Genomic DNA, 24027 nt, shown 5'->3' with positions numbered 1-24027 from the left:
CGTAAAAGCATCAGAAAGGAGTAAATTTATAATCTGCTCCGACTCCAAATCTGCATTGCAAGCTTTGGGGCGGATGAAGACTGACATCCCATTGGTACATAAGAGCCTGAAGTTGTTCGACCAAATAACAGCCGACAGTAGGCATGTCACCTTCATCTGGGTCCCCTCCCATGTTGGCATTGAGGGAAACGAAGCCGCAGACAGAGAAGCAAAGAGAGCCCTAAATCATGCGGTGTCAGGAACCCAAATTCCCTACTCGGACCTGAGACAAAGTATTGCCTCTGCCACCTATCGAGAGTGGCAGAACCGATGGGAGGCTGAGACTCACAGTAAACTCAGGCAGATTGTGGCGGATGTCAGGTGGCGGCCCACATCTAAGGGTCTGACAAGGCGTGCTAGCACAACCATGTCCAGACTTAGGATTGGCCACACCTACATCACGCACTCTTTTGTACTGAAGAGAGAGGAGCCCCCACTTTGCGAGTACTGTGACTCTCGCCTCACCGTGGAACATATCCTCGTTGATTGCCCCAGATACCAGGATGTCAGAGCGAAATATTTTGGAGCCACTAATCTAAAAACACTATTTAATAATGTCGACCCTGGGAAGGTACTGGGCTTTATTCGGGAAGTGGGGCTATCTACGAAGATCTGATTTCTGAATTTGTGAACATGCACTATTTACATTAGATTTTTACCAAATACTTAAATTCTTACTATCTTTACTATTTTAACTGTGAATAGACCTTGATTTTAATTATATGACTGTATAGAATCTGGCCATTGTTGTTTAGAGAGAGATTAGTCCTTAAGGGACTGCAGGCACGACATGGCCTAAATTGTGCCGATGTGCCTCAAATCAAAAAATCAAATCAAATCAAGCAGCAGCATATATATATATAAATAGAACCTCTGACCTCTAACCCTAACCCTAGTCCTTTTCTTGATTCTAGATATAGATGTAGACCTAGTCTAAATTCTAGATCTGGATCTAGTCTAGATACTTGATCTAGACCGAGATATCTAGACTATATATAGAACTAGTCTAAAAATCTAGATCTAGTCTAGCTCTAGATTCTAGGTATATTCCATATTCTAGATCTAGTCTAGACCTATAAAATGATCAGGATTATTAGGCCTACAAGTGGGAAATATTACACTATGCTGATTGCAAGGCAAGCCGGTTATTTGTGCGGGCTAATTTGTTTTTAAATTTCCTAGCCCGTCTACTCCACTATATTAATCAAAATTGTTGGGGAGAGAAACATATCTGGAAGCAGTAGCGTCACTAGGGGATGCAGGTGAAACCATTTTGGGGATGATAACAAAGTTTTAAAAAATATATCTTGGCATAAATCGGAAAAGATAATTATATTAAAATCTCTAGATATATGCCCAAAACATGCCTAGACACGTCTAAATGGAAGTTAAAGCTTAAATGACAAAGCACAACGTTATACCATTTTAGCCTTTAAGTATAACAAAGGAAACCTGTTTAGGTGATGTTATGTCTGTTTCTAATTTTAATTAAATATCATTCTAAAATTTGCAATAACATTGGATTAAATATAAAAAATTAAAAATCAAATACTAGTAGGTAATAGCTCATTATATTAGTTCAACAACAAAAAACAACTAACTAGCAATAGTGTTTATTGGAACATATTTGAAGAAAGTTGATGGGGAAGGGATGACACCCTGAGCTACCTCACCAGGTTCCACCTACACTGTCAGGGAGGTTTTCATTCTTGTTTTAGGTGATCACTAAAGGCGAAGTGTTGTCCTGTTTGCTTGTATGTGAAAAAAAAACGCCAAAAGATTTTTTACAATGTTATTAATTTAAACGATTAAAACAAGACTATGGCTTAATATTCCTGGTCCATTGGTGGCTCTCTTTGTAATCTTATTATTGCTAGTCTAGATCTCTTAATAACTTAACTACATTACTGACCCAAACAAAATGCACACATAATATAAGGTTTTTTTTTTTAAAGTATTTTTTTTATTTTGCTTGTTATCTTAACAGTTTACACATGCTGAATAAACAGTATACCATGTGGACTTGTTTTGGATTGAGTGTTTCTACACACACTTTGTTACTTGTTCTGGTGACTGTTGTTGGTGAGCAGCATATTAAACCTTACTAAGTGTGTTTTCTAATTAGTCATTGATGCACAGTGTTATAGCGAGAAAGTGGGGTTCGCTTTTCCCTAGCCCATGACTGACTGGAGTCTCCAGATGGTCGTTTATTAAGTTTAAGACACGTACGGTAATTGGGTGTCCTGACACTGTTAATAGTAAGAAGTCGTTAATGAATTTACTTTTATGACAATGTTAAGTTTAAAATATTGTACATACATTGAAATATCTTTTGGTAAATGTGATGGTTCATAAAAGACAACTAGATTTGGTTTTTTAAATTCTTTTAGGATGGGTACGAATCCATATTCTTGAACTCGGGCTTAAGGATAGTTTGCCACGCCACTGTTTGTGGACGTAATTTTCTCTTCAAAGCCTATGATACCCAGATTTAGACAGACAGCATTGAACAACAACATTTTTCAGTTACCTTAAAATTTTAGAGGTTTTTAAGTTATTCTAAGATGATCATATAATGATTACAAAATCCACTCTCATTGGGATTCGAACTATATTTACTTTGCTTAACAAGACTCATCATTAACAAATCTTATCTTATCTGAGTTTACTGTTATAGGTGTTGATTTAGAGCCATTTATTATTACAGTTTGTTTTTTCCCTATCAAAAATTCCTTAATCCACTAATGCAATGTATGGTGGTGAACTTTGTCAAAAGCCTTGGAAAAATCTAATAAGATAGCATCTATTTGCTCACTATTATCTTACAATTATGTTTTCTTTCGCAATCATCAATTAGTCCTATTAGTTGTGTCTCATATGATCTATATTTCAAAAGTCATGTTGGTATGGAGTAATAACATTATGTTTGTCTGAGTGATGTATGGCATTGCTAGATACTATGTATTCTAGGATTTTACATGTGATACTGGTTAATGATACTTGTCTGTAGTTTTCTGGGTCAGATTTTACTCCTTTTTTAAATGGGGGGGGGGGGGGCATTAGCTTCTTTCCAGTCTCTTGGTTCTCTCCCCTGATAAAGAGATGCCTGAAAAAGTATTTTGAACACTGGTGCTAGCTCATTGCTTCGTTTTTTGAGTAATCTAGCTAGAAGACCATCATCTTGTTATGGTAGATGTGTTAGGTTTAGGGTTTAGGGTGCCCTTTTGGCCAACCTTGTTAAACATTTGAATCTGCTTTCCAAGTGAAACGATGTGTTTAAACGCAGATATTTATTACATGCTTCCATTTCTCATCAGGTGGCACAGCATTTCCACAAAAGTGTTTGGAGAACTTTGAAGTATTCATTAATAATGAACCTTTTATTTGTGTTAATGGAATATTGAGTAATGTAAAAGTGAACAATCTAACTTGTCATTCTGGAGAGTTGTTCTACATTGATGATTTTGCGCTGTATACTCCTAGAGTTAATGACGGCATATGTCTTAGTCTAAGTGGATTTAACTACAATCAAACAGTAACGGCAGCATGTCTGAACAAAGAAAATAAAGATCTATCCAAACAGATTGCTTCAGCTTTGATGAGTTCTCAAGATAATATTGTTGAAGCTCAATCATCCTTAAATAAAATTGTGACAGGCGTGCATTGGCTAAGTGTTTCATTTAGATGCCGGCGAGGTAAGTGAAAATATTTTTATTGCCAAGTCGTTTTTCTGTTGGCCTAAAGATTTGATGATGATATAGTTAATCATTAAGGGTTTTAAAAGATCTAACAGATGTCTTATCTTGTTTGTTTTCTCATTTTTGTAATTAGTAGTTGTTGGTTTTAGCGGCACCCGAAAAAGGAATAGAAGCTATTAGTTTTGTGTGGTCTGTCTGTCCATCCGCCCGTCTGTCCAAACGTTTACATCTTGTAAACTAGAAAAGATATTGAAAATCCGACATCATGATATTTTAGAACATTCAAAGTTGTGATGCAACGGCTACTTTTTTCTTTTCTGAAAGCGCAAAATTAATTTTTAAAATCAACTATGCAAGCACGTTTTTTTTTTCCATAAAAATACACCTTTTTATCTACAACTATTCACTATTAATAGAAACAAACATGGGAGGCTATTTATTAAGGAAGATAACTATTTTTCATATTTTGTTACACATTTATGCTAACGGTTTTAAATTTATTGTCATTTTTTCTTACAAACGTATTGCAAAGTTAGATAAGTTCTGTTATAATAACTACTAAATTTACAAAAAAAAAAAGGTTACTTTTTTAAAATGAGAATAAATCTATTTAATGTGCATATAAGTTGAACTTGATTTAAAACAATAGTCTTTAAGTAGTTTTTCATATTACCGCGTGAACTGCAACGGTGTGCGCAGGATGCGAAACACTTCATTAAAAGAGTTTTTTAAAAGTAATTTTTTTTTTCTCTTTGAATAAGATATTGACCATTTACAAAACAATTAGATCCATTAGATAATCGTTATATAACATCAGTTAGGCCTAGTTCATTTCTAACTTCACCTTCACTTTCACCTACCCCTTGGTCTGTTGGACCGTTGAGGCACCGCTCAGGATCTGTCAACCTTCTTTCTCCATTCTTCTCTGTCATTTGTCTTTGATATTCTTTCTGAAAATATTGAAACCTGCCTTTTTACCTTCCTGGGTGTGCCACTTCGGGGTCGATTTTGAGTTAGTGTTTCCAGACATTTAATCTTTGTAACCTTGTTTTTTTTAAATTAGCAGCTGACGTGGTCAACATGTGTTCGTTCTCAAGTGTAGAAGGTATCTTTAAAGTTTTCCTGACATCGTTTACATCCCAAGTAATGAGTACTGAGACCCGACCTTTATCTTGTACTTGTTCTATCCAGTCGTCGAGTAAAGACATAAAAGTCAAGCCAATTGATGTTAGACTCAAAACAACTGATGCATTACAAAGTTATACGGGCAGTAATCATATGTAAGCATTCAATTCAATGTAAAAAAACACAAATGGCTGAGTAAACCGTTCGTCAACCGTTCGTCAACCGTTCGTCAACCATAGTAAATTACTGACAACCAGTCAATCTCCTGAACATATTGATTCCGGTAGAACAGTTTTCTCTTACAGGACAAGGGGCGAAGGCGAGTAACTGGCGCCTAAAGCAGTAAGCTTCAGGCAGGAGTGGCTTGTTACCCATTTTACCCATTACTGGCCATCCACCTAGGAAAAGTTAAACTTTGAATTCAAACCTCTGCATCCTTACAGCTAAACCGGTAGGCATTTTGCAACACTCAGTGCTACACCCTGGCAGAGCCTGTGACGCCGCTGACCCCGAACTATATCCGTATTTTGGATACATCGGCAGCGTGGAGAGGTGGAAACTGATATGTGGACAACATCGTTTCGACCACAGCTAATGTCCAGGATTCATCTCATTTCCATGTTGTTCCATGTTCCATATAGTTTGAGATGATCCATAATTGCTTCGCGACCGAAGGAAGCCATATATGAATTTTATCACTACATCTCATAGCGATGACAGTTACTTAATGCTTTATAGTCTGGAATCCTGATAGTTAAATACTTAAACATTAAAAGTTCATTTTTAGAAATGATAGGTAGCCATTGATATTCAATAGATATATAATCAGACCAGGGTCGAGTTCAAGACAGTCTCAGACAGCGCAGCTACCCAGGGTCATCTTTTTACAAGGGTGGCCTCCACATTAAATAAATAAGTACAAAGTTTGAAGAAAAATAAACATATTAAATATACTAGATTTAGAGAAACGAAATGAAATGTATAGGTACTCTAGTTTTGTTGTTCGCAAATAAAGCATAGTTTTAGATTTATTTGCCTTATAGGGTGCCTTTATACCTAAGCTTAAAGAGGACAGAGGCCTGCACATGGTCTCTATTTAATGTAATCTACGATTTTAAAAACCAACAATGTCTAAATAATATTTTGAAAAAGTATTCTTTCTGCTCTGGCGTTACACTAATAAATTTGCTATAAGAACCTATTTAAGAAAACATTTTCATGTCCTTAAAATAGTCGTGTATAATTGTCCTTATTTTACAGTGGCAACGACATATTTGAGAAAAGCAACTTTTTGTGGAGTATTGATGGTCCTAAAGTTTTTCAAACTGATTACCTCAATATTACTTTAACAACCAGAGAAAAATGGCAGACGTGGAACAGATTAGTGATCGAAATATCAGGTAATTCAGTTTATTGTTTCCCTTTCACAAAAGACTTATTGGTACTTTCTATATAAATCTTTAAAAATAACCTTATCTTTGCATTTCGATTTGTATGATCAGATTTACATTATGCAAGACAAATATATAAACTTTGAAAAAAAAAGAATAGTAATGACTATACAGAAATGTGGAGGCGATACAAGAAACCTGTCTTGCTACAACATACTTTATTGCAATTACCTACTGTCTAGCTACCACAGTAGGTCTTGTTACCACATACTGTCTTGCGACCACATTCTGTCTTTTAACCACATACTGTTTTGTTACAACATACTGTCTTGTTATCACATACTGTCTTTCTATCACATACTGTCTTTCTATCACATACTGTCTTGTTACCACATATGTCTTTTTACCACATACTGCCTTATTACTACATACTGCCTTATTACCACATACTGTCTTATTACCACATACTGTCTTATTACTACATAATGTCATGGCCAGGGGTGTCAATGGGGTTAAGCTCCCATTGTCTATAAAATACTCCTAATGGCATGCGTCTCAAATAGCCTCTAACAACTAAGTTCAGCACCTGGCCTGCTCGTGTGGCTTAGATATTTATCCAAGGCCCAGGAATGCGCCCCGGAGAGGAAACTCTGGTGCTGCTGCAAAGCGGCTAAAACAACACGGGAGACAACAGTTACGGGTTATAAGTCCAAATTGATTGGCGTAATGTATGGACGCCACGGGTTGTCTCTGACGGTGGGAGAGGTCTTCGCGCCTCACTGATCAGCTACCGCCCGCCTCAACCTGGGCAGCCCCCAGTCAGTTAGGTGCTGATCCGCCACAGCCTGCCTGCTCTAATTGGTGCTTAGAGCTTAGTTTAGTTTATTACTACATACTGTCTTATTACTACATACTGTCTTATTACTACATACTGTCTTATTACTACATACTGCCTTATTACTACATACTGTCTTATTACTACATACTGTCTTATTACTACATACTGCCTTATTACTACATACTTGCTTATTACTACATACTGTCTTATTACTACATACTGTCTTATTACTACATACTGCCTTATTACTACATACTGTCTTATTACTACATACTGTCTTATTACTACATACTGCCTTATTACTACATACTGTCTTATTACTACATACTGTCTTATTACTACATACTGCCTTATTACTACATACTTGCTTATTACTACATACTGTCTTATTACTACATACTGTCTTATTACTACATACTGCCTTATTACTACATACTGTCTTATTACTACATACTGTCTTATTACTACATACTGTCTTATTACTACATACTGTCTTATTACTACATACTGTCTTATTACTACATACTGTCTTATTACCACATACTGTCTTATTACTACATACTGTCTTATTACTACATACTGTCTTATTACTACATACTGTCTTATTACTACATACTGTCTTATTACTACATACTGTCTTATTACTACATACTGTCTTATTACCACATACTGTCTTATTACCACATACTGTCTTATTACCACATACTGTCTTATTACTACATACTGTCTTATTACTACATACTGTCTTATTACTACATACTGCCTTATTACTACATACTGTCTTATTACTACATACTGTCTTATTACCACATACTGTCTTATTACCACATACTGTCTTATTACTACATACTGTCTTATTACTACATACTGCCTTATTACTACATACTGTCTTATTACTACATACTGTCTTATTACTACATACTGTCTTATTACTACATACTGTCTTATTACCACATACTGTCTTATTACTACATACTGTCTTATTACTACATACTGTCTTATTACTAAAAACTGCCTTATTACTACATACTGTCTTATTACTACATACTGTCTTATTACCACATACTGTCTTATTACCACATACTGTCTTATTACTACATACTGTCTTATTACTACATACTGTCTTATTACTACATACTGCCTTATTACTACATACTGTCTTATTACTACATACTGCTTTATTACTACATAGTAACATACTGTCTTATTACCACATACTGTCTTATTATCACATACTGCCTTATTACCATATACTGCCTGTGACAAGTGGGACAATAAGGGTGGCTACCTTTTTTTTTTATTAGAGTTAGTCCCCTTTATTACTTGATTTAAGTCTCTGTTAACTGTGTACAATTGCCACTTCCTCTTCAGTCTTTGAGCTGACCACTGTCCATTATTGTGAACTAAATTTCCATAATGTTTATATGATAGTTTTTATGTTCTGCTCTGACTGTGTTAATCAAGAGGAGTGTGCCACTTTATAGGAATGTATCTTCCACTAACGAGCTAAGTAGACTTTATTTATTTGTTGTTAATAAGTTGGTTGATGTGAATATTATGTCTACTTAGTCTCTTATCCTTTCCTGTACATGTTTTTTTTTAACGAACAGATTTGGGTCGTAAAGTATGTGAAAGACAAACTTTTGTCTTGAGAAGAGACAGTTGTGTGTCTCATGGACTATTTTGATTCCTGTATTATATTATTGTAATTCATTGTTTGTTTTGAGCTGAGACACTATTGTGCCTCTGTGATGGCAGATCTATAATGGTGTTGAACTGAACCGGCCCTACTATTTTGATTTTTTCTTCATTATTTGACTTGCCTTTGTTGGCCAGTATGCCCATTTTCTTTCAATGATCTTTTTATTTTGTTCCTTAAGAAACTCTTTATTAGTTGTAATGAAATCTCAAAGTTATTACTTGTATGCCTTAGTAAGTTATATATCTAGGGGTTATAATTAATAGCCTAGATAATATAATTTGGAACCACGAAGTACCACTGGACTAGCTTGCCAATACAGCAGAGGTCACTGGTCTTATGACCAATCCTAATTCCAGGTCACATGGTAATAAGACAGTATGTGATAAATAGACAGTATGTGGTAATAAGGCAGTATATGGTAATAAGACAGTATGTGAGAACAAGACAGTATGTGGTAATAAGGCAGTATGTGATAAATAGACAGTATGTGGTAATAAGGCAGTATGTGATAAATAGACAGTATGTGGTAAAGAGGCAGTATGTGATAACAAGACAGTATGTGGTAATAAGGCAGTATGTGATAACAAGACAGTATGTGGTAATAAGGCAGTATGTGATAACAAGACAGTATGTGGTAATAAGGCAGTATGTGATAACAAGGCAGTATGTGGTAATAAGGCAGTATGTGATAACAAGACAGTATGTGGTAATAAGGCAGTATGTGATAACAAGACAGTATGTGGTAATAAGGCAGTATGTGATAACAAGACAGTATGTGGTAATAAGGCAGTATGTGATAACAAGACAGTATGTGGTAATAAGGCAGTATGTGATAACAAGACAGTATGTGGTAATAAGACAGTATGTGGTAATAAGACAGTATGTGGTAATAAGGCAGTATGTGGTAATAAGGCAGTATGTGATAACAAGACAGCATGTGGTAATAAGGCAGTATGTGATAACAAGACAGTATGTGGTAATAAGGCAGTATGTGATAACAAGACAGTATGTGGTAATAAGGCAGTATGTGATAACAAGACAGTATGTGGTAATAAGGCAGTATGTGATAACAAGACAGTATGTGATAACAAGGCAGTATATGGTAATAAGGCAGTATATGGTAATAAGACAGTATGTGATAACAAGACAGTATGTGATAATAAAGCAGTGTGACCTAAAGAGGATTCATGAACCAATATGAGTTCACATTACCAAGTACCTAAGTCTAGCTATAATTCTAATTGAATATTTTTAGCTATACCCGCTACTAGGTAATGTAATACTGTACTGTAATACTGCACTTGGAACTATAAGGCCACTAGTTATTATGGCATCAAGAAACTTAAAAGATATTATAACCCAGGACGAATATATATGGTCTGGATTGAAGTTTTATTTTGTTACGAACGTTATGGCTAGTCAATGACAATATTATTTTCTACTCTTTAGTTGTATAACACAAAAAAATTCTGTATTAATATGCATATACAATGGACTTTGTTGCTGTACATAAAAATTATATATGTGTCAGACGAGAATAGCCCAAATTTTCAGTCATTTCTCTATAGAAGAGGTTACGAAAGTTATATAGACATAAATAAATATAGACTGGCCAAAGGAAGTAACTTCATGTAACTTGAAACATGTATATCTATTGTATTCGGATTTCCGAATTATGAAAAATTGCATGATCTTCATTCTTAGAGATTAAACAAAACTACACTGCCTCATTTACAATATATATAGGTGTGTGGCTGAAATAGATATGAATTATTAACTTTTATACTGGACCATAAATGCTTTATAATGAAGTCACAAATTTTCGTTTCATAAAACTCCTTAATCTGCCAGTCTATATTTATTTATGTCTGTGTATATTATATAAAACCACAGACCTGTATATATTACAATAAATATAATATAGGCATTTGCTCTCTATTTACAATTTACAAAGGTAGGTGCTGTTTTACTATTACACACCAAGTATCATAGTTTAGAAAAACCCAGGTTCGTTTTTTGTGTAACGCTAATCGCTAAAACCATATCGATCTAAATTGCATCTCTTTATTAGTATAATTAAATCTCTATATTAAAATCTGTATGAATGCGTTGGTAATATAGTAGATCTTGAGCTACATATTATAAATGAGATTAGTATATATTAATGTTAATCAATTAAGTGTAATAGATCTATCGTTCTACAATTTTAGAAACTACATATTTTTTGGCATCTCGTACAGCAGACAAACTTACAAAAGGCGTCAAGTCACATTAGGTTCTGCGTATACCGTATGCCACATGAGCACAAGTGATTCATGAAACGTTCAAATAACTAGTAAACACTGTACTCGTCAGTAATCTTCAGAATCCATGACATTGTCATTAAGTAGACTCTAGAGCTAGATCCACATTTCTGATCGAATCTAGTTTAGAAATATACATTCTATCTTGAGTCCAGATTGTCACTAGTCTAGATATAGCTCTACCTGACTAATAAAGTGTATTGTTACGTATTTCTGAATCTTCTGGCTAGATGTACTAGTAGGCACACACATAAAAACACTGCAAAGAACTTAACGACTAAACTCTCAGCTTCATATAACTTTATTGACTATTAACTCTAACAATTCGTTACTGTAACATGTAGCGTAGAAGACTGTACAATATCTGTCAGTTTACAGTTAGCTATACTTTGTTGCAATTCATCTTTCACTTCGTTGCAATTCTTCTCTTCTAAACTTGCATCGAGCCGTGTTCCATAGAACAGACCAACGACACACTTCCCAGTGTCGCTCCAGGTCTCCCAAAGCTGAACCAAGTCGTACTCAAGTCTACCGAATCAGATCCGCACACGTCTTACATCGACTGTATCGACTGTAACGGCTCAAGTCCACTGTAGTTCGCTGTATAGACTTTAACGACAGTAGTCCACTCCAGTTAACTCTACCCTAGTTAACTTGCATCGAGTCGTACAAATCTCTCTTCTACTGTCTCGCACAGTAGACAACAGTACCGACGACTCATTCACGACTGACTTTCACATTAACTCTCTGGCTTATATAGAGTCCCTAATCGCTTGTATATTGTTGCAAAAACACTGCTAGTATCCTCTGGAACAACACGGGAGGAAAAATCACATCCTGTCGTTGTTTATACGTCTCGATTCCAGAGAACACCTGCTGCTGTGTCATCTCGCCGGGGTCATACGTTGACCTCTACCTATCACTGTTCATTTGTAACAGTATTAATTAGCATAGGCCTACATCTACTATCTACATTATTATTTATTTAAAAGCAGAAGCATATTTCAATTTACAGAATGATTTTTTCTCTTATACGGAACGTTCGTTTTGGTAAAAAAAACAAAAAAAAAACTAACTTGAAGTCATTAACCATTTTTAAAATTGTATATTTTAGGAGACACATTGAACCTGACCTGTGGCCCAGAGTATGGTAAGCTATATTAATAATGTAGATAAAACCAACATGATACTATTTAACCTAACTACCGTTTTTGTCATATTGTTACGTATTTCTGAATCTTCTGGCTAGAAGTATTAGTAGGCACACAAATAAAAACACTGTAAAGAACTTGACGACTAAACTTTCAGTTTCATATAAATTTGATGACTATTAACTCTAACATTACTGTAACATGTAGCGTAGAAGACTACAATATCTGTCAGTTTACAGTTAGCTATACTTCGTTGCACTGCATCTGTTCACTTCAATGCACTTCATCTCTTCTCAACTTCTTCGAGCCGTATTCCACAGAACAGACCAACGACACACTTCCCAGTGTCGCTCCAGGTCTCCCAAAGCTGAACCAAGTCGTACTCAAGTCTACCGAATCAGAGCCGCACACGTATTACATCGACTGTATCGGCTGTAACGGCTCAAGTCCACTGTAGTTCGCTGTATAGACTTTAACGACAGTAGTCCACTCCAGTTAACTCTACCCTAGTTAACTTGCATCGAGTCGTACACATTTCTCTTCCACAGAGCCGCACACGTCTTACATAGTCTGTATCGACTGTAACGGCTCACTCACGACTCCATACGACTGACTTTCACATTAACTCTCTGGCTTATATAGAGTCCCTAATCGCTTCTCCAAAGTTGCACAAACACTCCTAGTATCCTCTGGAATAACATGTCAGGAAACGTCACATCATGTCTTTATTTATACACGTAGATTCCAGAAAACACTCGCTGCAGTGTCATCAAGTCGGGGTCACACGTAGTGACCTTTATCTGTCACTGTTCATTAGTAACTGTCCCCCTACTTAGATCTGTTCGTCCCCTGGAACAACACGTGTGGACATGTCACATCCTGTCTTTGTTTGTACATGTAGATTCCAGGGAACACTAGCTGCTGTGTCATCTCGCCGGGGTCATACGTTGACCTCTACCTATCACTGTTCATTTGTAACAATATAATACACAGCCGTTGGTTAAGCGCTTGGCTTCCGAACCACGATAAGGACAGCGATTTTCAATTTCGGGATTTTTAGGGCGCCCCTGAGTCCATCCAACTATAATGAGTACCTGACTTTAGTTGGGGAACGTAAAGGTGTTTGATCGTTGTGCTGGCCACATGGAGCAGATTATGTTAAGGTCATCTGTTTCTTTGGCCAAAAGGTTAACGAGGGTGTCCAGCACAACGATCAACTTAATTTACATTTTCCAAACTAACGTAAAGAACCCATTAGTTCTGGGTGGACTCAAAGGCTCCATAAAGACCCCAAAATTAAAAACCCCAGTCTTAACTGTATTATGGTATAACACCTGGCCACCTCGTCTCCTATTTCAAACATATTTGTGAGCTTATATAATTCAAGGTTAGGTTTCTGTATTTACATAAATCTTTGTTTTATATCTGTTAAAGCGTATTGCAATTTTAATGACAGTTTAAGAATTTTTTTTAAAAAGTGTATGTATGTGATTACATAATACAAATACATGTTTGTGTGCTTTTGATCGCATCCAACTGAGTGTAGGACATGATAGTTCTCGTCACCTAACAACCAAATAACAATGTTTATAAATCAATGGTTGATAACACTTTTGTATGGCTCTGAGAGACCTGGGTGCTGTATCCAAAGCATGTAAAGCTCCTGGAACGCTTCCATGCCAAAGATCAACATAAGCGCCATATTGCCCTCACTGGCATAGACGTGTTGGCCTGGAGGTCTCTAGTTGCGGTCCCGGTGATGACTGAGTTTTTGAACTTGTGGATTTTCCACTCTATGACACGAGTGTTGTAAATTTAAGTGATCTCCAGGCCGACTATGGTTGGGCATCACCGTTTAATTTAATTAACTCTTACCACATGACCGCTACTTTAGTTTTCTTCTTTGGGAAAATAATAGCACTTAGTCCTTGTGCTGGCCAGGTTATACCCTCGTTAACCGTCTGACATAGAAAAAAATAAGCTTTACATCATCTCCACCAAAGATTGCATGATCTAATGGGAGTTAACTTTTGTTTTTATGTCTCTTGGTAGAATTATTTGATGAAAACGAATTGTTTTGACAAACTTTTACATATCATTGAAATACTAGGCAGCATACAGACAACGAATACTCCACTAGATTCCTCGCAGCAGTCATCAGCCATTTCTGACTGTATGGTTGCTGTTGTTGTGGTGTCAATAGTAGCTGTGAGTTTCATCATATCAACAGTCGTTGTCTGCTATAAGTACCGCAGCATTCAGTAAGTTTTAAAACTAGAAGCTTTTAGATAAAGTGACTTTGTAACTATGAGGCGTATTAACCATTAACCTACCCAAGGGTATTTCACGTTTTAAAGAATTAACTAAAAATAAAATATAAATAAAGGCGCTTTGTGTCCCTGAGGGATCTCACGATTGCTGTAACTCTTTATTTGACATGATCTAAACAGAATTATATTATTTTTAAATGTCTCATTTATGTTATTTGATATTACTGGCATTATTATTATGTTAGAGATGAACGAGTAGTCATTCTCTGGCGCTGCCAGGGTCGAGTTTCGTTAAAGAGAAACAAAATTCATTGTAGTCCCAATGTCAGTGTCCACTAAGGAATTTTCTGGTGATATGGTAGGTCTTCAGCAGTTCCGCCCTCTGACAGGCAACAACAGTCTTCTTAGGAATGCTAATAATAATAATAATAATAAAAATAATAATAATAATATTCCTGTGTTGGACAAGGTTGATAGTACTACCAAAAGCTTTGTGTGTTAAAAGTGATCCCTCAACATATAAAAGTGGTTCCACCAAGATCCTATTGTTTGTTTCTTTTACTATCCTGTTGTAACAGTAAGAACTAATTATCTTTTACTTTTTAAACTAAAATATAGTTTTGTAAAGCTTAAAAAAAACTATTGTAGGTAAACAAAGCAAATAACATGTACAAAATTTACCAAAAAAAAAAACAAACAATGGAGTCCCTAGAAGACTTGAAATTGTTAAACAACGTTCAGTTCATTTCTTGGTATGTTAACTCTTTCTCTCCGTAATTATTATTCCACGTTTTTGAGGAATTCTACAAGTTGCTCATTACTATTACTATTTCACTAAGCTGTTTTTAGGATTAAGCTTTAATAACTTTTTTTCATTTGTTATCAGAAAATATTTTATTTGGTATAGAATTAAAGGGGGGATGCATTCTCTTTTTGTATAAAACACAAAGTAAAGTTTCTAAAATTAAACATTGATTTAATTTATTGAGGTTGAATCAACGATGGTATCGTCAATTAGGAGAGAAAGAGTTAAGGGTTAAACATTATCATTTAAGCTAGCACACAAATAATTCAAATAGCATACATGAATGCTAACAAAATAATCTTGCCTGGATTGTTTGTGGTGCCTACTGATGGATCAAAAAGTGTGATATAACGGTTACCCTAATTTGTAATGAATAATCTTTCCAATCCATTTAATATATATATATATATATATTTATGCCTGTTGATTTGTTGCAAGGCTTTCTATAGAAACTTATCTTCTTGTTACTTTATATTTAATTAGGTTACCTTTTTTATAATACATATGTTCAATTCGTAACTTCTTGGAAACTTTATAAGCCTAAAACCTTTGTGGGTGGACACGAATCTCAAAAAAGACTCTAACGAATTTCCTAAAAATTTAACAGTTGATGCATATCGCTATAGTGTTTGTCATACTAGTAGAACTCTATTTTGACCGTTATAATTTTTTTAAGTAAAAAAAAAACCCATAGATTTCAATTTGGCTACAGAAGGAGAAAACATATATCTTGGACAAATTATATGTCTTTGGCTATTATTATTATAGCTTTTTATTTCTATTTCCGCATTCGTTCAAGATGTTACTCAATTAATGTTCAGGAACATTTTACGCATCGTTTTCTATAGTATTGATATGAAAGACTAACATAAGAATATTATAAAGTGTTATAGATCTATACATTCGTTTAACCAGGATTCTTTCTTGGAAATGGGGCGGAGTATTTTTTTTTATTTAACATTTATTAGTTATTAATAGAAAAACAACTTGTATAAAGGAGGTATTGTCTTTTTTTATTATTATTATTTTTGATGTTTATCTTGTATTAATTATTACTGTGTTTGTATTGTTTCAACTTTATGAAATGTATAACAAATCGTCTTTTGTCTCCAGAAAGAGAGGACCTGCTCAATATTCTAATTACGATTATTTAGATATTCTTACGAACGACATCTCAAACTATCAAACACCGGAGGGTAAGTAAATACTGTTACGTATTTCTGAATCTTCTGGCTAAATGTACTAGTAGGCACACAAATAAAAACACTGCAAAGAACTTGACGGCTCAACTTTCAGCTTATTATAACTTTATTGAATAATAACTATAACAATTCGTCACTGCAACATGTAGCGTATACGTCTTACATCGACTGTATCGACTGTAACGGCTCAAGTCCACTCTCTTCTACTGTCTCGCACAGTAGACAACAGTAACGACGACTGTACTGACCCGTTTCACATGGACTCTCTGGTTTATAAAGAGTCCCTAATCGCTTGTCTATTGTTGCAAAAACACTGCTAGTATCCTCTGGAACAACATGGGAGGAAACATCACATCCTGTTGTTGTTTATACATGTCGATTCCAGAGGACACCTGCTGCAGTGTCATCTCGCCGAGGTCACACGTAGTGACCTCTAACTGTCACTGTTCATTTGTCACAATGCCCTCCTTCGTAAATCTGTTCGTCCTCTGGAACAACACGTGAGGCACGTCACATCCTGTCTTTGTTTACACGCATAGATTCCAGATAACACTCGGTGCTGTGTCATCTCGCCGGGGTCACACATAGTGACCTCTACCTGTCACTGTTCATTCGTAACAATACTTTCTTCACGTTGTAAAATCCTATATTCTAAGTCGAGCAGTTCTTGTACATTTGTATATAAATGAGAAATATTCGCAGATTTTTTGTTAGATCGGAAAACTCGAGGTCGACCGTTAACTTAGAAGATTGATTATATACAATCCTTTAGAATATAATATTAACGATAATGAGTTTGTGACGTTTCAGTGAGCAAATAAATGTAATATAAAGTAGAAAAGTAATATCAAACATTCGTTGGCATCAAAATGTATTTTTCACAAAACATCCGGAACAACCTGTTATAGATATTACATTTATTGCGATGTTTTGGAAGGGCAATTCAAAATGAAATCAGCTTTTCAATATTTTTTTTTTTTTTTCGATCTAAACGTGACGACCGACAGACCAAACGACAAAACACACAAAGCAAGTGACTTTTACTCTGACGTAGGCAATAAAAAAAGAAAATCAGATTATTTAAAGCTTTTTCATGGGACTGATTTTGTCATATAAGGCCACCTACGTCACGCTAGTGCACAAAAGTAGCTGCATATAAAGTTGGTTTTGACATCTGCGTGTGACATTTACATATAAAGTGCATTCTTTGCCTTTAAAAAAAAATGTTTTCTTTCAATTTTAATAGCTAGTGTACCAGAAAAAAACACACAGTTAATTAATTTGTATTTGTATTGAACATTTCGTGTACATTGTTCATATATTGTTAGCACAATCTCTCTTACATGTATGTAGTGTTTAAGATGTGGTGTATTTTTATGTAAAAATTGCTTCCATAAATATTTTTAAAACTAATACGGTTTCCTTTTAGAAAACAAAAAGTAGGTGTTGCACTAAAAAATTGCAAGCCACAACGCATGGTGAAATAAGTTTTTACATTTCTCTTCAAGTATTTGACATCTTGGTCTGACAGACGGACATTTTACACAAAACTAAAACCGGCTAAAAATACCTACGCATTTTACACTTGTGTTCTTATATACAAATTTTTAAATGTTACTGTAGCGCTAACGTAATATACTTTTTTGTTGATCTTACTATATATATATATATGTTTTCAACTTGTTTTACAGCGACATCTAGTGCTCAGTCTAGCAGGCCAGGTCAATCTCCACACATTCAGCAACAGCAAGCTGAAAACGACCAGCAGTATTACAGTTCTATAGAAACCACGTAGAGAACTATAAAGCTAAAGCTAATTTCTTAGGCTGACGTGTGAACTTTTCTAACCTTAACTTTTAACCAGAGTGAGAAAATACTAATTAGTGAAAATATAGAGAGAATTTAGTAACAAAGGACTTAAGGTAAAACTTCCGATGGAAGACCTCTTTTGAAGAATGCTACGCAAGTGGCAGCGCCGCGCTAACTATTCCTAGGATAATCTGGTCACAAGATTACTACCGGCAGGTAGAGTAGTGGTGTCGGTGGTATAATGTTATAGTTCGTGGTAGATCTATATTATGTAATAATAAAACGTGTTATAAAAGGCTATAAAAAATAAGTAATGAGAAATAATTAATCTTTTCGTTTTTTGTTTTTGTAAGACTAAACAAATGTATGGTTTCCTGTACGGACTTTTTATTTTAGTTACCTGTGTCACAGTGTATGTCTTATTAGTTTAGTATTAGTATTAATAATCTAACTTACATAATCTTTTTATAACTATCTAACTTCATTCTTCCAATCAATAAATTGAATAAACAAAATTTAGTCAAGCATATACTTTCATAGTCATAGGTATACTCCGAAAATTAAAAATATAGTATTTATTTGTCCGTGGTATACACTATGTATAAGACACTTTGATCAATGCATAAAATAGAAATAGTAGTGTCGTTATACAAGTAAAGATAATTTGAATTTTTTTTTCTTTTTACAAATAATAACTTTTTTTATTGAAAAATAGTCATTTTATGATCTTTCACAACTTTTTCCGAGTTTAAGGTTATAGTCTGGTATTACTAGAAAGTACAGAATAAACAAGAAAGTTCATTTTTAGCGGGGAATCGACGCTATTAGTTTTGTATGGTCTGTCCGCCCGTCCGTCCTGTTTAAATCTCGTAAACTAAAAAAAGATAGTGAAAAACCGACATTGTGATATTTTCAACTTTTCACATTTCTGATGCAACGGCAATATTTTTCTGTTCTAAAATCGAAAAAAAATTAGCATTTTTTTTTATAAAAATACACCATTTTTAAACTATTAATAGTAACGGTTTTAGATTTTTGTCAATTTTTTTTTTACAAATGTATTGCTAAGTTAAATAAGTTCTGTCATACTAACTACTAAATTTAGAAAACAAAAATACTTTTATTTCAAAGAGAAAACATTTATTTAGTATGCATATAAGTGGAACATAATTGAAAACAACAATTACAAAGAAGTTTGTCATATTATCACGTGAACTGCAGTGCTACTATATGGCTATAGAACACTTATCTAAAAGAACTATATGGCTATAGAACACTTATCTAAAAGAACTATATGGCTATAGAACACTTATCTAAAAGAACTATATGGCTATAGAACACTTATCTAAAAGAACTATATGGCTATAGAACACTTATCTAAAAGAACTATATGGCTATAGAACACTTATCTAAAAGAACTATATGGCTATAGAACACTTATCTAAAAGAACTATATGGCTATAGAACACTTATCTAAAAGAACTATATGGCTATAGAACACTTATCTAAAAGAACTATATGGCTATAGAACACTTATCTAAAAGAACTATATGGCTATAGAACACTTATCTAAAAGAACTATATGGCTATAGAACACTTATCTAAAAGAACTATATGGCTATAGAACACTTATCTAAAAGAACTATATGGCTATAGAACACTTATCTAACAGGAATTATTTATTTTTATTTTTTTTACAAAACAATGTTGTGTTTTTGAGGATTTGAATAAGAGATTTACCTTTTAAAAGACAATTCGATCAATTGGATATTCTTTATAAGACGTTAGGCCAGGTTCACATCTAACTTCACATTCACTTTCAACTATCTTTTGTACTGCTGGACCACTGGGGCACCATACAAGATCTGTCAACCTTCTTTCTCCATTCTTCTCTGTAATTAGTCTTTGATAGAATTTCCTCAAGTTTGTTTTTTTCTGAAAATATTGAGACCTGCCTTTTTACCTGCCTGGGTGACTGATATTGAGTTTATATTTCAACACAAACTGCCTTTGTAACCTTGTAAAATTATTTTTACGTAAATGTTGTTGTTTTTTTTTTTCCTTGAGACTTTGAATAAGAGAATGACCCTTAAAAAAACAATTCGATCAATTAGATAATCATTATATAACATCAATTAGGTCAGGTTCACTTCTAACTTCACCTTCACTTTCACATATCCCTTGGTCTATCGGACCGTTGGGGCACCACACAGAATCTGTCAACCTTGATTCTCCATTCTTCTGTCATTTGCATTTGATATAATTCCCTTCTGACATTCTTTCTGAAAATTTTGAAACCTGCCATTTTACCTGCCTGGGTGGGCCTATTTTGAGATTATGTTTCCACACAAATTGTCTTTGTAGCCTTTTTTTATTTTTCTGTTTAGAGGTAGAATTAAGAACTTTTAGCGGTAAGAGTCATGGTAGTCTTTATGCCTACTTAAAAACATTAGCACACTAGATGACAGCATTATCTTGAAGGGAGGTGAATCTGCTTGATCTGTGACATTATCAACAACACGTCTTGGCACAAGTGATTATCTATAGTCTAGACTAGACAGAAAGGTTCAAATTTTCTTTTTAATTGTCAACTATATTGTAACAGCTGTCTAATATTTCAATGGACTTTCTTGCTGAACATAAATTATATATGTGTCAGACGCGAATAGCCCAATTTTTCAGTAAAAGAAATTACAAAAGGCATTTCTCTATAGAAGAAGTTACGAAAGCTATATAATATACAACCACAGACCTATACATACTACAATAAATATAAGTTTTTGATTTCTAGTTACGATTTAATTAGGTAGGTTCCTTTTTACCATTACATACCAATTATTAGAGTTTAGAAAAACCCAGGTTCGTTTCTTGTGCAACGCTATTAGCTAACATCGCATATCATCTCTCCATTAGTATATTTCTATCTTCTAATTCTAGTCTAGATCTATATATAAAAATCGAAAAGATATAGTAATAGTATAGGTTCTATCTTGATTGACTAAAGTTTATTAATTATTAGATTATTAGGTATAGACATAGGACATAGATCTCATAATACTGTAATACGTTTACTATACTCTATACTTAATCTACTAGACTAGAGATCTATCTATAGATCTATCTATAATCTAGTTAATCTAGATCTATAAAATATTCATTATAATACTTCTACTTATAATGACTTATTAAATAAGTTAGTAAGACTTAGATCTATTATAGTTTATTAATAGATTTACTTTTCAATGCCTAGACCTAATAATAAAATTGTGAATGATGTCTAATGACTGATTATTTAATTTTTTTTTATAGCAATAGGCCTACTAGATCTAGGTCTGGACTCTACTTAAATCTAGTCTAAAACTCTAGATAATAGACACTTTCACATAGAGGTGTTAATAATACGGCATGTCGGCTGAAAGTATATAAAGTGCTTTTTTTTGTAAAAACAAAAAAATAGGTGCCGGTACTCAGCGATAGATTGCCTAACTTTCAATTAATAATAAATTAACAATTAACGTTGAAATACAAGAAAAGTAATATTTTTTTCCGACATTGAAAAAAGGTGCCGGTACCCGTACCGGTGTGTACCGTCACAAAAATATATGTATATCTCAATCTTCTTTCATTTAATTTTTTTTGCGGGGTTATTGCTACTTAATACATTGATACCAGATCGATCTATATAGGGCCTAAGTATACAAGCAGGATCTCGAGCATTGGTTAAATTTATTTTTGAAATACAAAGTTTTATATTAGTTGTTTGAAGTTTGTAACTTCTTAAATTCAGGCTAAAAATATCGAAGCCTACATTTTTACACTCATTTCTAAACAATTAAAAGAGATGGACTGACTCATAATGTAGCTTGTGTACATTTGCAAAAAACACAAACTCTCTTTGTAATCTTATCAGTTAGACTTTCAAAACTATTAAAAATTAAAAAAAACTTAGTGATTATTTTTACCGTATAATTCTATTATTATTCCTTTTTAGAATAAGGATATAAACAAAAATTTGCCATATGACTTTGTCTAACAGAAAAAAATGAAACTTATGTCTAGTCTATTTATGTATTTATTTTTAGTTACATAGTTATATAAAATATATTGTACTAAACGTACATTCATTATAATGCAGCCATGCGATTTTTCGTTTATAAACATAGCATAGACCAATATTTTACAAAGGCTGCTTGGAGAAATCAGGTATACCCATTAGGAGAAAAACGACCCCTTTACTCAAGAAAAATTTAAGAAACTAGAACAGACACAAAATAAACAGTGACATTCATAACAAAATAATGTTCAAAATTGATTAGAGTAACACCTTTTTAAGTAATCATTTAAAGTTTAAAATCAATACAATTTTTTTCAACAATTATTTTGTGTATGAAATTGTGTATCGAAAAATGCCGGATACTTAAAATAAGCTAGTCCTTAAAAAACAACACAGATCTTGGGTAAAATACTCATAAAATAAAGAACTGTAAATGTGTAGTTTCACGCGCTAGTTTCAGGTCTTTTCTTTTTTTAGCCTCTATCGGGTTTGATCCCAACTACCCGTATTTTTGTGTAGAATTTTTTTCTCTATCAAGCACACTTAAAATTATGCATAATAATATCAGTTTAATTTAAAAAGGAAACTGAAAAATGCAAAGATATTTAAGGGAAAAAAGGCACTTCCGGCCCAATTTGTGATTCTACCTTTTAATCAAAGAAACGAAACGGACTAGTCCAACATTGCCCATTGACTACAAAGTATACTAGTCTCTTATTACTCGTCTAGGTGTCCCTCGGGTTCAACTGTATATATAAAAACAATAACTTTCGGAGCTGGCAACGTTGCATTGCACTGTACTTCTCATAGCCTATCGTACACATTGGCCTCCTAGTCCATGTCTAAAAAAATAAAACACTTCGGCTCATTAGCGCACACGTTCCAACTAACATATATAAGTACAAATAGGTTATACAGACATACATTCATCCGTGACAGATAGGAATTAAATTTAGTGGTTTGCTTTGGATGTAGAGCACTAATTCTAAACGCACACGACCTATTTCTTTATTTTTCATATTGTTTTATGCCTTGTATGAAGTTATAGTTTGTATGTTTTATTTTTTTAAAATAATAATAAATTATTATATCACAAAAAATAAATCCTTAGCAATTGTTTAGTTTCATTTTTTTTTTGAAGCAGCGTAACTTCTAATGATTGGTTTTTGAATGTAAACTTAACAAATTATTTAAGACAATTTATTTTATCTTTTTTTTATTTTTGTACACTTACAAATTTCATTAGCAGTTCCAGGTGATTAAGGGGGTGCAGGTGATTAAGGGGGTGCGTGGCTAAATTGTTCGAATCTTGGTGAAGACTGGAATGTTGAATTTCGGGATTTTTAGGAAGCCCCTGAGTCCACCCCTCTAATGGGCGACTAACATTCATTGGGGATAGTTAAGATTGGTCGTTGTGCTGGTCACATGACACACTGCGGAACGTTTTAGATCACTGTGGGACATGTAGAGCACACTGGTCATTCACTGCACCCAAAACCAGCTCCAGTTGTCTGGACTCTGTTCTGCCACTGGATCCAGCTGGCAAGGGGCGAGAGAGTGAGGCTGACGCAGCGCTAATCTCCCTCACTTTAATAAATTTTCATCGCGCAAGCTGCATTCTCATCTCCAATATATAGCTT

General features: G+C 34.1%; 1 protein-coding gene across 4 annotated transcripts in view; it reads left to right on the top strand.

Moving 5' to 3' along the window:
* The window catches only part of LOC106078976 (uncharacterized), a 55590-nt gene extending 32135 nt beyond the window's left edge, over positions 1–23455 (top strand). The window contains exons 3-10 of one of the 4 annotated variants that reach the window (XM_056033022.1): positions 2027–2121; positions 3523–3734; positions 4801–5017; positions 6123–6262; positions 12211–12246; positions 14358–14508; positions 16436–16518; positions 18216–23455. In XM_056033022.1, the coding sequence (XP_055888997.1) occupies positions 3638–3734; positions 4801–5017; positions 6123–6262; positions 12211–12246; positions 14358–14508; positions 16436–16518; positions 18216–18319 (828 nt within the window). In that variant the 5' untranslated portion in view covers positions 2027–2121; positions 3523–3637 and the 3' untranslated portion in view covers positions 18320–23455. Of the gene's footprint in view, positions 1–2026; positions 2122–3356; positions 3735–4800; positions 5018–6122; positions 6263–12210; positions 12247–14357; positions 14509–16435; positions 16519–18215 lie in introns of all 4 variants that reach the window. The other 3 variants (XM_056033021.1, XM_056033019.1, XM_056033020.1) reach the window with 3 other exon arrangements.
* The last annotated feature ends 572 nt before the right edge of the window (positions 23456–24027 follow it).

Source organism: Biomphalaria glabrata, chromosome 6 (genome assembly GCF_947242115.1).
Source record: "Biomphalaria glabrata chromosome 6, xgBioGlab47.1, whole genome shotgun sequence".
NCBI classification, from domain to species: domain Eukaryota; kingdom Metazoa; phylum Mollusca; class Gastropoda; family Planorbidae; genus Biomphalaria; species Biomphalaria glabrata.
The sequence above is the reverse complement of the archived record's forward strand: the minus strand, read 5'-3'. Positions and strand labels throughout refer to the sequence as shown.